This window comes from Galendromus occidentalis, unplaced genomic scaffold, assembly GCF_000255335.2.
Source record: "Galendromus occidentalis unplaced genomic scaffold, Mocc_1.1 scf7180000077468, whole genome shotgun sequence".
In the NCBI taxonomy this organism is placed as follows: domain Eukaryota; kingdom Metazoa; phylum Arthropoda; class Arachnida; order Mesostigmata; family Phytoseiidae; genus Galendromus; species Galendromus occidentalis.
Window position 1 is genome coordinate 347,116 of NW_003805456.1, and position 12,176 is coordinate 359,291.

The 12,176-nt window shown below is 51.0% G+C and overlaps 2 protein-coding genes and 1 pseudogene across 2 annotated transcripts in view; 1 reads left to right on the forward strand and 2 right to left on the reverse strand.

The window, feature by feature from the left end:
* The first annotated feature begins 3,828 nt into the window (after positions 1–3,828).
* Positions 3,829–4,716, forward strand: LOC100899280 (S-phase kinase-associated protein 1 pseudogene; annotated as a pseudogene).
* A 1,675-nt stretch (positions 4,717–6,391) lies between these two features.
* On the reverse strand, positions 6,392–7,435 carry LOC100902416 (histone-lysine N-methyltransferase SMYD3). Its single transcript, XM_018639972.1, has one exon. The coding sequence runs from the start codon at positions 7,433–7,435 to the stop codon at positions 6,392–6,394; it is 1,044 nt and encodes a 347-aa protein (XP_018495488.1).
* Positions 7,436–10,381: 2,946 nt separating this feature from the next.
* Positions 10,382–12,176, reverse strand: part of LOC108863656 (son of sevenless homolog 2) — a 4,100-nt gene continuing 2,305 nt past the window's right edge. Inside the window, 4 exon segments of the mRNA XM_029111777.1 lie at positions 10,382–10,600; positions 10,756–11,135; positions 11,182–11,295; positions 11,298–12,176. The exon segment at positions 11,298–12,176 is cut by the window's right edge and continues 2,305 nt beyond it. Coding sequence (XP_028967610.1) covers positions 10,382–10,600; positions 10,756–11,135; positions 11,182–11,295; positions 11,298–12,176 — 1,592 coding nt within the window.

The following is a 12,176-nucleotide window of genomic DNA, read 5'->3' on the forward strand; positions in this document are numbered from 1 at the left end:
CACGAAATAGTGGTGCAGGAAGTCACCGAGCAAGACAAAAATGGCGAGTCCTCAACAGAAACGCCCGACGATGTCATTGAAACCGAGCGGCCAGGGAAAGGTGAGTCGCTCGTCTGAGTACGTCGCGTCGGTCGGAGCCATGCCCCTCCGAAGACTCGGTGTCACCATCCTTAATCAGATAGTTCTCTGTTTTACCTCAACTGAAACGAGGACTATATTCAGTACTATCCCGCTGATCGACACTGTCAGTGATCGCGGTTGATGTCCATCAGAATAGCAATCGGTCGTTCTTCCCTAGGTTTCGACGTGGCGGTGATAGCGAAGAAATTGGACGACGCTCTTTCTACTACACGGAAGTCTTTCTCGACATCAAAATTCATCGTGTACGACTTGTCCCTGTCGGGGTATGAGGATCATTCAATCAGCAATGCCTATTTGATGAACGCGCCCCACATCAAGCGGAAGAGCGATGTCAAGGTTTCCCAAGCGGGTGAGCAGCGATTTCTTATCCTTCTGAGTTCAGGCCCGCGAGCTGGTATTCAATGAATGATGTGGCTTCGCCCTTGAAGGAGGGGTCTTCAGAGCGGAAGCGACGTGTTTTTGGAGGGGACCTCGACTCATGACGACTCAGCAAGGATTCATTCTCCCCTCACACCCGAATTGCGGAGCTGATGAGCTCGAAATGGCTATTGTACTCATCGTGTATGATCCGGACTGGAATAAATGTTACTTGAGTCATATGGACGTGAGTCGACTTCCTGCTTCCTCTTAGACGGCTGTAATTAGCGATTCCATCCCGCCAGCTCATCGCGAAAATCACTTCCACATTCTCCACGACCTCTGCGCCATTCGTTTTCAAGTGATATGTACTTTCTAGCAGAATTGCGCAGGAAGGGAGATAGATGTTGAAAATCAACTTCGTTGAGCCGTTCTTCGTATCCGATTTCTTCCTCAGGACCTACTATAAATCTCAATTTTTCTCAGGTCCCCACCGCGGATTCCGTTGAATGCATCGAAATGCCTGGAGGTCAACCCACCCTGGAAATGTTTTTGAAAGATTTGATGTTTTCATACATGAAGCGGTTCATCAATGATTTTTTTTCGCCGAAACTCAATCTTTCGCTAACACTCGTCGATTGAAAGAGCGGGCCGACATCAACCACTCGAAGTTTCGCAGCAATATATTTGTGTGTTTTCTCTCCGGATCGAGTTTCCTTTTCGCACATAGGCTGAAGAACGCTGAGCGGCACGCCAAGTTTGGAGGACTTCCCTTTCTTCGTGAATCCCGCCCGCTCTATCGAGAGCTCGCCCGAAGGACTTCCGTATGACTCGACTAATCATCGAGTCTCGAGAATAGCGTCCATGAGAAGTTTTGTTTTCTCCTACTTTCCGTTCGACACGAGAGGTCTCCAAAGGAATCGATCTGATGTAAATTCGTTTCGTGGGACCAACGACGAAGGAACGCCATGACTCGATACGGTTGGTGAGTTCGAAGAATCAGCGAGCTAATTCAGTACGAGTCCCTAGGACGGTGGCGAATATCTTTCTTCGCTGTTGAGATCGAGCGCGGTCCAGAGTGAGAAGGTGGAAGGTGGGGAGAGGGCCTCCTCTCTCGAGCGATGGAAAATCCGGATTCGGAAACGCTCCCGCGAGTTTGTAAGCCTCGACCGTGAACCTAAATTCCCTTCTGACTTCCCGAACGTGACGCCTCACTCAGAACTCGGAAGGATTCCCTGAACGGAAATGTGTTCGAGTCACAGACCAAGTTATTGATTCTCTCTATTGAATCGAGCTCGCATTTTCTTCTATTGACGATTTCGGTTTCAGTGTATCTTATGAGATCATCGAACACTACAAGTCAGATATCCCATGTCATAGAGCTCGAGGAGCCAGAAGAAGAGGGGCGAGCGTCTCCCGAAGAGCATGCTTCTCACGACATCGAAGTGTACAAAGATACAACGCTAGCACCGCTGGCCAGGAGAGCAGCTGAGGGATTCCCTTCGAAGGACGCAACATTTCTGCTCAGAATAGGCGGCGCTGTATTACTGTTTCTCGGGATCATTCTCCTCTTCCGGAACTTTACGAGCTCGAAAACTATAGACGATTCCGGTAGGACCGAGCGGACGTCGACGACATTCGAGCAGGCGAGAAAAGCTGCATTTTTCCGGTGCACTCAGTCTGAGGGATCTTCAATTCTTCCCAGATCTGACGTCAGATGGAGGACAAACCAAGGAAACTGCGTATGTCCCGAAGACTCCTCTGATGAAGTTGAAGGACGGGATCGAGAAAGCTCTAGATCGAACAAAACAAGCTCTAGATTATCGTGCGTATGAGCTCCCGAAATTTGCGGAGTTCGGCAGCCACGATTACCAGATAACACAGGCCAGACTTGTGAACCCCATGAGGATGAAGTGGGACAGAGAGATATCTTTCGGAGGTGAGAGGACAACGAATGCTTTGTATGCAAGGAGCTGTCACCTTCGACTGCTCGAAGTTTCTCCTCTGAAGATTCTGCATCGGATGCTGAAGTCGGATTCGATTGGAACGGATTTCGATTGGAAGCGGAGCAACGGGATCCCGACACAGTTTTCACCTACTATCCGAGATGCGAAGTGCCCGATCTCCAAATCAAGCTCAAATTGTCCATATCTTCGGCTAAAGCCGACCCGGCGAATGTCATTTGTCATCTGGAGAGCATCGGTCCGACCCAAGTAAGTCAGCAAGAAGTCATCGGCTTGAGCAAGTGACTCCCGAAGCACCGGATACGTGCTGCTGATCGAGCGAAATATTTCCAGATTCCTCCGTCCACGCTTGCCGTATGCACAGAGTTGAACGATTCGGAGGATCGTAGAGTACAGAAGTTCCTGACGAAGCTGTTGAATATGTACATTCGCGTATTCCTCAATGAGGAGTTTGGATCGAAGTTCAACGAGTCACTCAGCAGAGTTTATTGATGAGAGCTCCGGGCTTCAAGAACTTGAACTCAATACGTCTTGGTTGTCATCGATTTCATCATTCTCCCTCGACAGAAAGCAAGCATAGGCTATCAGGGTTTCCTCGCTCCCCATTGTCTCAGAATTTTCCCTCCCCGCCTATGCGAAATAAAGCTCCAGGATGGAGGGCTGAGCAGAACTCTGCACATGCGAGTAAGGGACTAGCAAGAGCGATACCGCCTGACCCAGGTAAGGTCTGGCGCTTGTGTATTCGGACCATCGTCCGGCATAGGCCGATCGGCGGTTCCCGTTCGATCCCAACGACGGCCGAGACCTATTCCCCGAGGTATCAGGGTACGAGCACCAGTTGCGGAAAAGCTCGGAGTATCATTAGATCCAATTTCTCCGGCGATCCGAATGATAAGAGCGCTCTAGTTATTCATTGTCGAGACGTCTTGAGTGTAATATGGGAGCCTGGGCGAAGATTATTCTTCTGTACATCGAGTATCATATCTACCAACGAGCCGCGATTCGGCAAGGAATCGCGAGCTGCCTCCGACTTCGACCAAGATCTCGGCGTCTGAGATCACCGAGTGACCTCGGACTCAGCAAATTTCGATCTCACCCGACCGACTCATGAGCTGATATCACACACCAAACGCTAAGGAAGTGATCCGATGCTCAGCGGTGGACCTCGGGATCCTCGGAAGCGAGGACGCTCCTGCGCGGGAGTAGGTACTCGAGGCACGGCTATCTCGCGGAAGCATTCGGCAAGCGCTACCCGGGTTGAGAGGGCACATCGCGTCTCGGGTTCACAGCAGGTTATAGGTAGGTTCGACATTTCTTCGTTCCTGTGTGCATCGCGGCCGGACGTTGAGTCGGCTTCGAAGGCGACAATCGAAGCGGCGCGCAAGCGTGATTCGAGAATCCAGTGTGTTGATACCCAGAGCCAGATGGAGGAACCAAGAAGGGTGGCAGAGAGGCCGAACTTCATCAAGCTTGAGAGTGAAGAGGGCGAAGTTTTCACCATCCGTTCGCAATGCATAGAGCAATTCAACACCATCAAGAAAATGATCGACGCACTCGGCTACGATGACACCGACCCGATCCCATTGAGCAAGGTGAGGACGGCGACGCTCAAGAAGATCTGTGCCTGGGCCGAGCACCACGGTGACGATCCTCCAGCCAACGACGACGAAAGGGAAGACGAAGAAGAATACCGGCTCCGACGACGACATATCCCAGTCTGGGATGAAGAGTTCCTGAATGTCGACTTGGAAGAGTTGTTCGAAATTCTTTACGCAGCGAATTATCTCGATGCCAAGTTGTTGCTCGACTTGATCGTCAGGAAGCTCGCTAACATGATCAGAGGCAAAACACCGGAGGGTATCCGAAACACCTTCCACCTGCCGAACGACCTGACTCCCCAAGAGCAAGATTTACTCCACAGAGAGAACGATTGGTGCGAGGAGCGGTGAAGAACCCGGGGTGAAGATCGATCCAGGATTGGTTGGAGTCTTCGACGAGGATTCACTCGCTGATTCGCGAACGCTCCCGAGTCTGGGTTGAGACACAGAAAGTTGATCATCTTTTAGCTGAAACATCCACCCGAAGTGTCCGCTTTCAACATCATTGCTTGCCGGTTCGGGCTCCGTGACGCAGACGACCTCCATTCGGAGGAGGTTCTCCCGAACAGCTTCCCGGCCGGCTCGATTTCGGACTGAATCATGTAATTATTTAATTCCGAGACACATTTCTGCAATAAATCGCTGATTCCATCCGTGAGGTCACGTATTTATTCAATTCCAATATTCGAAGGGAGGGTCGATACCGATTCTGCGAAAGGAGATGTATCCTAGCGAGGATCCAGCTGATCCAGATGTTTATCTATCCCGGACAACGAAAGTCCACAACTAGTTTCTGTCGGAGACGCCGCGCCGCTTCCCCCAACATGTGGAGAAATGATCGCACCGAGAGATCGTTGCCGAATTCTCACCGGAGTCGTTTTTCGACCCACTGTGAGTGATCACTCCAAAATCTAGCTGCGCTCGCACCAGGATCCAGAAACTCAGAACGAGACTCTCTCCAGTCTTTCAGCTGACTGAGCCATCAATCAATACGCAAGAGGGTGCCATCCTCGGATAGTTAGAGCATCGGATTTGGTTCTCGTTCATTCCAGCTGCCGATGGACCTTCGTACATGTTTTCGAAGAGAGATGACGACGGGCATCGCTCCTCGGGATCAATTCGTTCGCAGAAGCGGAAACTTTTCCAGGAGCAATTCCTCGGGCTGGAGAAGTCGCTTCCGCGGAAGAGTACCGCCGGCGTTTCATGGACGTCTGTCAGCGTTGTACTTAGCGTCTTAGGAGCTTCGAGTTTTTTTCTGCTGTACCTGCTGTTGAGGCAGAGGGACCGTCAGAAGTCACTATATTTTGTGGAGGACGAGGATATAGGGCGAATGACCAGCGGTGAAGAATTCAGATGTATTTTTTGTATATGAGAATGGGGGCTCCTCGGCTGGTCCTCCCGCTGCAGGTCATGAAAAATGGGTGGATAGCCGCGTTGATCTTCCAGGGAGTAGAGAAACACCGCCGAGAGCGATACCCAACGAGGTGACACCCGGAGCGATCACTGCTCCGCCGATTCCCGACGGGATCCCCGGTCCGCGGCCGGTACTGCGACGGAGGGAGCCAAAACATAGAGACCGTGGAGTTGACCGGGAGCAATCCCCAATCTGATCAGGAGCCGTATCGTGGTGTTTGTTTCCCCGTGGCGCTAATTAATGATGAATCCTTTCGGGCTTGGAGAGTCTTGAAAAGAAATGGACGGATAGAAAACACGTGTTGGATATTCTGATCTCCGTTTTAACAAAGGTTGTAGTTGTTGGACACTTTATTTTGGCCATTTTAAATTTAATAGACTTTAACATTGATACAACATTTATATATGTAGCCTGTCGTGAATTGCTAACGGAGTTGCGGCCCATTCAAAACTGGCCTACTGCACGAACAGTGGTATACCAAGGCATCGATTCGCCTCTTCTCCTCGACTCCGTGCCTACGCCAACGAAAAAAATACAACAATGATTACGCACGCAACGCCTGGGTAGATCTCGCTTTGGTGTTGTGGGGGGGATGTCGAATGGTTGCTTTATCAAATAACGGATTTGATCAAAATTCTCTTTCAAGTTCTGCTTGTCTTCTGCTTGATACATGGTCTGATTATTTTTCTCTTTCGGGTGGATGCATCTCACGGTCGATCGACTGGTTGGTTGGTCGGTCGGTCGGTCGGTCACTCAGTCAGGCAGACATAAGGATGTTGACGCTGATATCAATGGACAGAGAGATAAGAGAGTCGCGCGAATGCAGTGAAAAAGGAGAAAGTGATGGAATTCTCCGAGGGTGGGCACCAATTGATAAAAGAGCTCAGAGAAGTTAACGGAGATCTTAGTAGACAAATTTACTCATCGCCGCCGGCTGATTGTCGCTCGGCTCGTTGTCGTAACCACCACCACGCCCTGAGTTCCTCATAGAGGAGAGCCACGTCCTTAGTATCGGAATGATCTTCGCCGAGAGCAATCCTCGTCACACGAACGGCCTCCTGGAGGAGCGCGATGAGCGGCCCGAAAACTTCGGGATCTTGAGAGGTTTTCACTACAATTGTCGAGAGTCGAGCCAGGCGAACGAGTTTATACGCGTATTCCGCTTTATTTTCGGTGAAAACTCGTTTCATAACTGGGAGACTCCGACTGTAGTAGTTGTAAGCGCGGTCGTAAGAAGAAGCGCAAACTGAAGCGTCCGCCGCTACTAGGATCGCTCGGAATTTGGCAACGTCCGAATCATCGAGATCTTTGAGTTTGGTCGACAGAAGCTCCTCGACGCCCTTCAACGCCTTCCGGTGGTTCTCGGGGCTCGAAAGATCGAGGCTTAGTTTCTCGAGCTCGAGTACTTCATCGGTGAGTTTCGGATCGGCTTCGCTCAAAACCTCAGGCACTTTCCCGGAGCACATTTCGCATTCGCAGGTGAAGTAGTACTCTTCCCGCAGTGTTTTCCGTCTGCGTTCCTTGGTGGTGCAGACCGGCATGTAGGCAAGAGAAAGATCGGCGACGGTTTTCGGTTCGCACGGTCGAAGTACTTTGAGCACGATTTTCTGCCCCTTGAAAGTTGCGGTGAGGTTTGGATAACACGAGTGGTCGATGAGGGAAGGCGCAAGGTACAGCGCGCAGCCGAACGAGTCGTCGTCGTTGCTGATATGAATCGTGTTCACGCACATGATGCCGAAAATCTCCAAGATGTCGAGGTCGCTAACGCCTTCGAGCTGAGCCGCGGTGAGGAACTGCTTGAGCAGATTGAGCATTTCCACGAAGGCTCCCCCGCGGACTCGGTCCCTCTTGATCTCTTGCAGGTGGCTCATACAGTCCTTGAGTTGACGTCGTGTACCGAGTAGAGTCTCGGACGACGGATTGTTGAGCTCTCGTCTCCAGCGTAGAATAATACGCGCCATCAAACGCGCAGGCTCTGCTGGTCTTCTCGGTGCCACCCTCCGCAAATTCGCGCATTCGAACTTGTGATCCACCCAGTCGCCGACCTGAAAAGGTCGTGGTGCGTACGTTGAGACAATTACATTCTCTTCATCGGCTTCGTCATCGTCATCACCATCATCATCAACTAATCAATAACTTTCGTTGATGCTCCAACTCGCTGACAAGATCTGGGTTTCGAGGTGGCGAGGATTCTGCGAATGCATTCAATCGAAACGAGCGATCTCTCGCAGATGGGATTCAACGATTCGGAAGGAATCGCTTCCCCGGGAGCGCTCTCGTAGAATCCTCGCTAGGAACCCGACAAATATCGGTGATACATCGGTGAACATCGGTTGATAGAGAGTCTAGCGAAAGAAGGTTGGTCTGCGTGGCCTGAGTGGATCGACGCGCACTCCAGAATGGTCGGATTTTCATTTCGCCGCTCATCGTGACAAAGGACTAGAATGGAATGGATATGTGTACAACCAATGCTGACCAGCGTAGGGCACGCATCTTCGAAATCGGCCAGGAGAGTTCCGACCTCGGGCTGGAATGCACGACGAATCAGCCACAATACAACGAGTCCGCAGTCATTGCACTGGGAGCATTGTTCTACTGTAGTACATCATCATCATCATCACGTAAGCATCAACGTTTGTTGTAATTATTGTTTCTATTTACAGGCGGCTGGTTCATGATGGCGTCAGCAGACAGTAGGAATCCGAAGATTGTCGTTCGTACGAGGTTCGAGTGTAGTCTCTTTCATGGAGTGGTTTTATCTGACAGACTTTCAAATCTGTTGGAAGATCCACCAGGTAACAATCGTTTGGTAAAGAAAAAAATCCCTGAACCTGAGCTTAGTGCGACTGCCGTTGGCTCTATCGAAAGTCTACCAGACCGCGTAGTCTCTGACTTTCACTCATCCACATGACCGAATCGACGCTCCAGGGCCGAACAGAAATTATCTCGGATCGATTTCCACGGATTGGGCAACGGGAGGGAAAAGCTGAGCGGCATTGAAATCTCGGCTCCGCTCGGCCCGGAGTTGTCACAGCGGTCTCGATGAATGTTAGCTTACACGGAGCCATGGACTCGTACGCACAACTCTATACTTTCGTTCCAATCGCCCAGTCGTTTTCCTGAGAGGCTATCGTGATTTAGTCCTTCAATACAGTTCATCCATCCGAGAGACAGTAGAGGTATCACTGTCGATCCCGCTTTCATCTCAATTCACCGTCAGTCGATGATGATATAGTCAAATTACCCATTATAGACGCAGTAATAATAATAATTATAGTTATCATCATGCTAATAGTAATAGGTCTGGAATTGTTGTAGTCTGTTCTCATTGGTTGCGACGATGACACGGAACAACTATTATGTATAACTATGTATAATTAATACGAGGTTTTGGCTGTCACATTCGTTGCGAGGTGCTGGGCTTCGAAAGCGCACTGATGCTCCTTGCTTCACATTCAAGACAGCATTCGCACTCATGTTGATGATCCCATCCATATCAGCCGATCACTAGAGCATTAATTTCCCTCTCAGTCACCAGGCTTCGATTATAATGATAGTACTACACACCGAAATCAATAATAATTATAATAACAGCAATGAAAACGCTACTGGTAATAATAGACATGCTCGTCGAAAAACCATCGCGGAGCCCCATCAGCCATCAGTCGTGCCAGCTCTACGCGTCTGTCGGCGGTAGAGTTGACGCAGATAAACGACCGAAATATTCATTGAGTAATCATTCGGTGTCGATCATTGAATCGAGAATTGTTGTATTCCTATGTTTTCTGAGACTTCGCTCGCTCAAAGGGAACGACGCCAACACACACTTGGGGACAGTAGTTTAGACTCGACACTGAAGTCATCGTCGTTATCATCATCAGTTCACGCTAAAATTCGTCGGCCTGGTTTGCGAAAATTTACAGCTGTAGTCCATCGGATTGGATGATTCTCACGCGCTGTCACGAGCAGCTCTAAGTATCGTGTTGTCTCAGCGAGTACCGTTCAACCCCTTGTATTCTGTCCCTAGCCTTCTTCATGTTCCCCCTGTCGTGGTAAAAGATTACAAGATATTCGCTCGCTCGTAGTCGAGGTGAGTTTTTTGGTCGTGTTCATTGACCGCTCAGTGTAGCTTGTGTCAGCGGATGTGTCCTCCCTTACGTACTCATGGTGTTCGAGTTCAGCGCTCATTCGTGTGAATCCGAACGCTCCCCGTAGGGATGTACCCTCAACTTCTTCTTCTGGATCACAACAGGACCTTCGACAGGTTTTTATGCAGCAACAACGGTTCCGCCCCTCAACGCTGTCACCAAGTATTCTTACTGGCTAGCATTCAATACATTCAATCCACTCGCTCATCATCAGTCACTCGAAGAGGAAAGCCGGAGGAGATGGACTCCAAACGCCTCGATTCCACATGGGGAACGGATTTAGGTCAAGGCGCAGGAAACCGGCTCGAGGATTTTTTCCCCTGATGAATCATCTCCCTGTCTTCCATCATCATCTCTATCGCATCTTTCTCATCATCGCTCGTCCGTTCTCATCATCAGAGTCTTCATCTTCGGGATCGATGTCGCTCGAGTGTGTAAGTGTGCAGTGACCAAAGAGATCAGGTCGTTTGTGATTGTGTCGTAAGGTACGATTGGTAAGCATGTCGATGTGGCGGCGCATAGGATATGCTCTGTTTGTAGTCAAATCCACGTAGGTTGTTGTAGTCTGTAGGTGGGTAGTGGTTTCAGTCTTATGACGGGTCCCGGATGTCGATGCATCGCTTCACGGACACGGAGGAAGGACGGGAGTGACATGAGGGAGGGGGAGGAGATGGGGGGGAGGGGAGGAATGTGAGAGGTCAGCGTCATCGCTGTCTGCCGCTTGTCTCATCAAAGCCCGTCGGAGATCCAACCTCAAGATTAATTGGGGCTGTTATGCAGGACCAAAGGTGGAGGCCGTGGTTTCCTGTGGGTTCTGGGAGGCAGTTGGGGCATCAGAGTTGGAGCAGTCGATGTCGTCGCTACCATGGCGGCTGGTTGAGTTTGTTGTAATTGTTGTTTCTGTAGAGGCTGTTGCTGTGGTAGGAGAGGTGCAGAAGGTAATTGTTGTTGCTGTTGGAGCAGCAATTGTTGTTGCTGCTGTTGGGGAGCAAGCGGTTTTCGGGGGGGCAGGGGGGGTGGAGACTCGGATTGTCCGGCCCCTCGCGGAGGCAGAGCTGGCGAGGTCGAATCGTCCCGTCTCGTTCGAGGTGGAAGGGGGGCGCCGCGGCAGAATCGGGAAACGCGAATCTTGCCGGGTGCTGGAGCGGGGAAGACGGTGACGGTGGGAAAAACACGCCGGATATGGAAGCGGGTTGCGAATTCTGCCTGCGATGAGCCACCAACGGCGCTGGGGGCACCGATTGCTGGGGCGTCAACGAATTCGTTCCCACCGCCGCCGCCGTCGTCGTCGAGTGACACGACGCGATTTCTGAAGAGGAGTTCACGAACGCCACCATCATGTTGCGGTGTTCGTTGGCCGACGACGGGGGCGACGTCGGTGTCGAGGGCTGATTGGTGTGATGGAGCGAGTTGTTGTCCTCGGGCGAATGGGGAGGGTTGGGGGACGTCGCCGAAGACGACGACGACTGATTGAACGTATGATGATGATGGTTGTTGCTGCTGTGATTGTTATGGTGGTGATGATGGTGATGGTGGTGTTGATGGTGCGATGAATAACTTGACGGTTGGGAGTGGGACTGCTGTTGCTGCTGTTGTAGCGGCTGCTGCTGCTGCTGCTGCTCGTTGTGATGGTGATTGAGACCGGGTAGGAACGAAGTCGGATTCGACGAGCTCGCAGAACGAGAACTGTTCCGCGCCACTTTGGTGCCTGGCGACTTAAGAGTGATGTCGGGCCATCGGCGCGGACCTTTCATCGGTGGTTGCTTCCGCGGTTCGATTTCCAATGAGCATTTATACAAGTAGTCGTTGAGCTCTTTCTCAGAAAGGTCCACCTGAGGGCCGAGCTGTTCGAGGAACGCGCGAATGTCCTTATCGACGGTTAGATTATACGGCTGATTTTGATACTGCTGGATCTCTCCGGTGATTTCGGCAACCTTGCGTCGCTTTGAGAAATTTATCAAACCCGGACCGCCGTCGATGGCGATTATGTCCGGGTTTCCTTCTTCGATATGTAAAATGTTGGTCAGGTACATCCCTAGAAACGGCACACAGGGTGGGTTGATAGAACGGAGACGTTCCTGATACTTCTTCCAGTGAGCGGTTTGAAGATCGGAAACATCGTCGCGCACTCTTTGCAAATTACCTCGGATGGCGTCTCTCGTGTGCCCCAGTCTGTAGAGGGGCGCCGACTGGAGAGCCGTCGAGATGGCGAAAGCGCCGGTGAAGTTGTTCAGCTCGTGTAGAACACCCATGATCTCGACGCTGCGACTGTACACAGCGACCCGCTCTTCGAAATTCTGGCATTCGACGATCAGCTTTTCGAGGTAGAACGATAGATCTGAGCTGTGGTGAATAATTTTCAAGAGGTTCGGTGACGCGGTGTTCTTCTCCTTCTTCATCCACGGCACGTTGACCAGCTCCGACGGCTGGACGGCTCGATAGTGGTCGAATTCGAGCAGGGTGAGCTGTCGAGCGATTTCGACCGGATGCAAACTCAGCCAATCGAACTTATCGGGGTCCCGAGTGAGAAACCACTCTATCGGGGGTGGGTTAT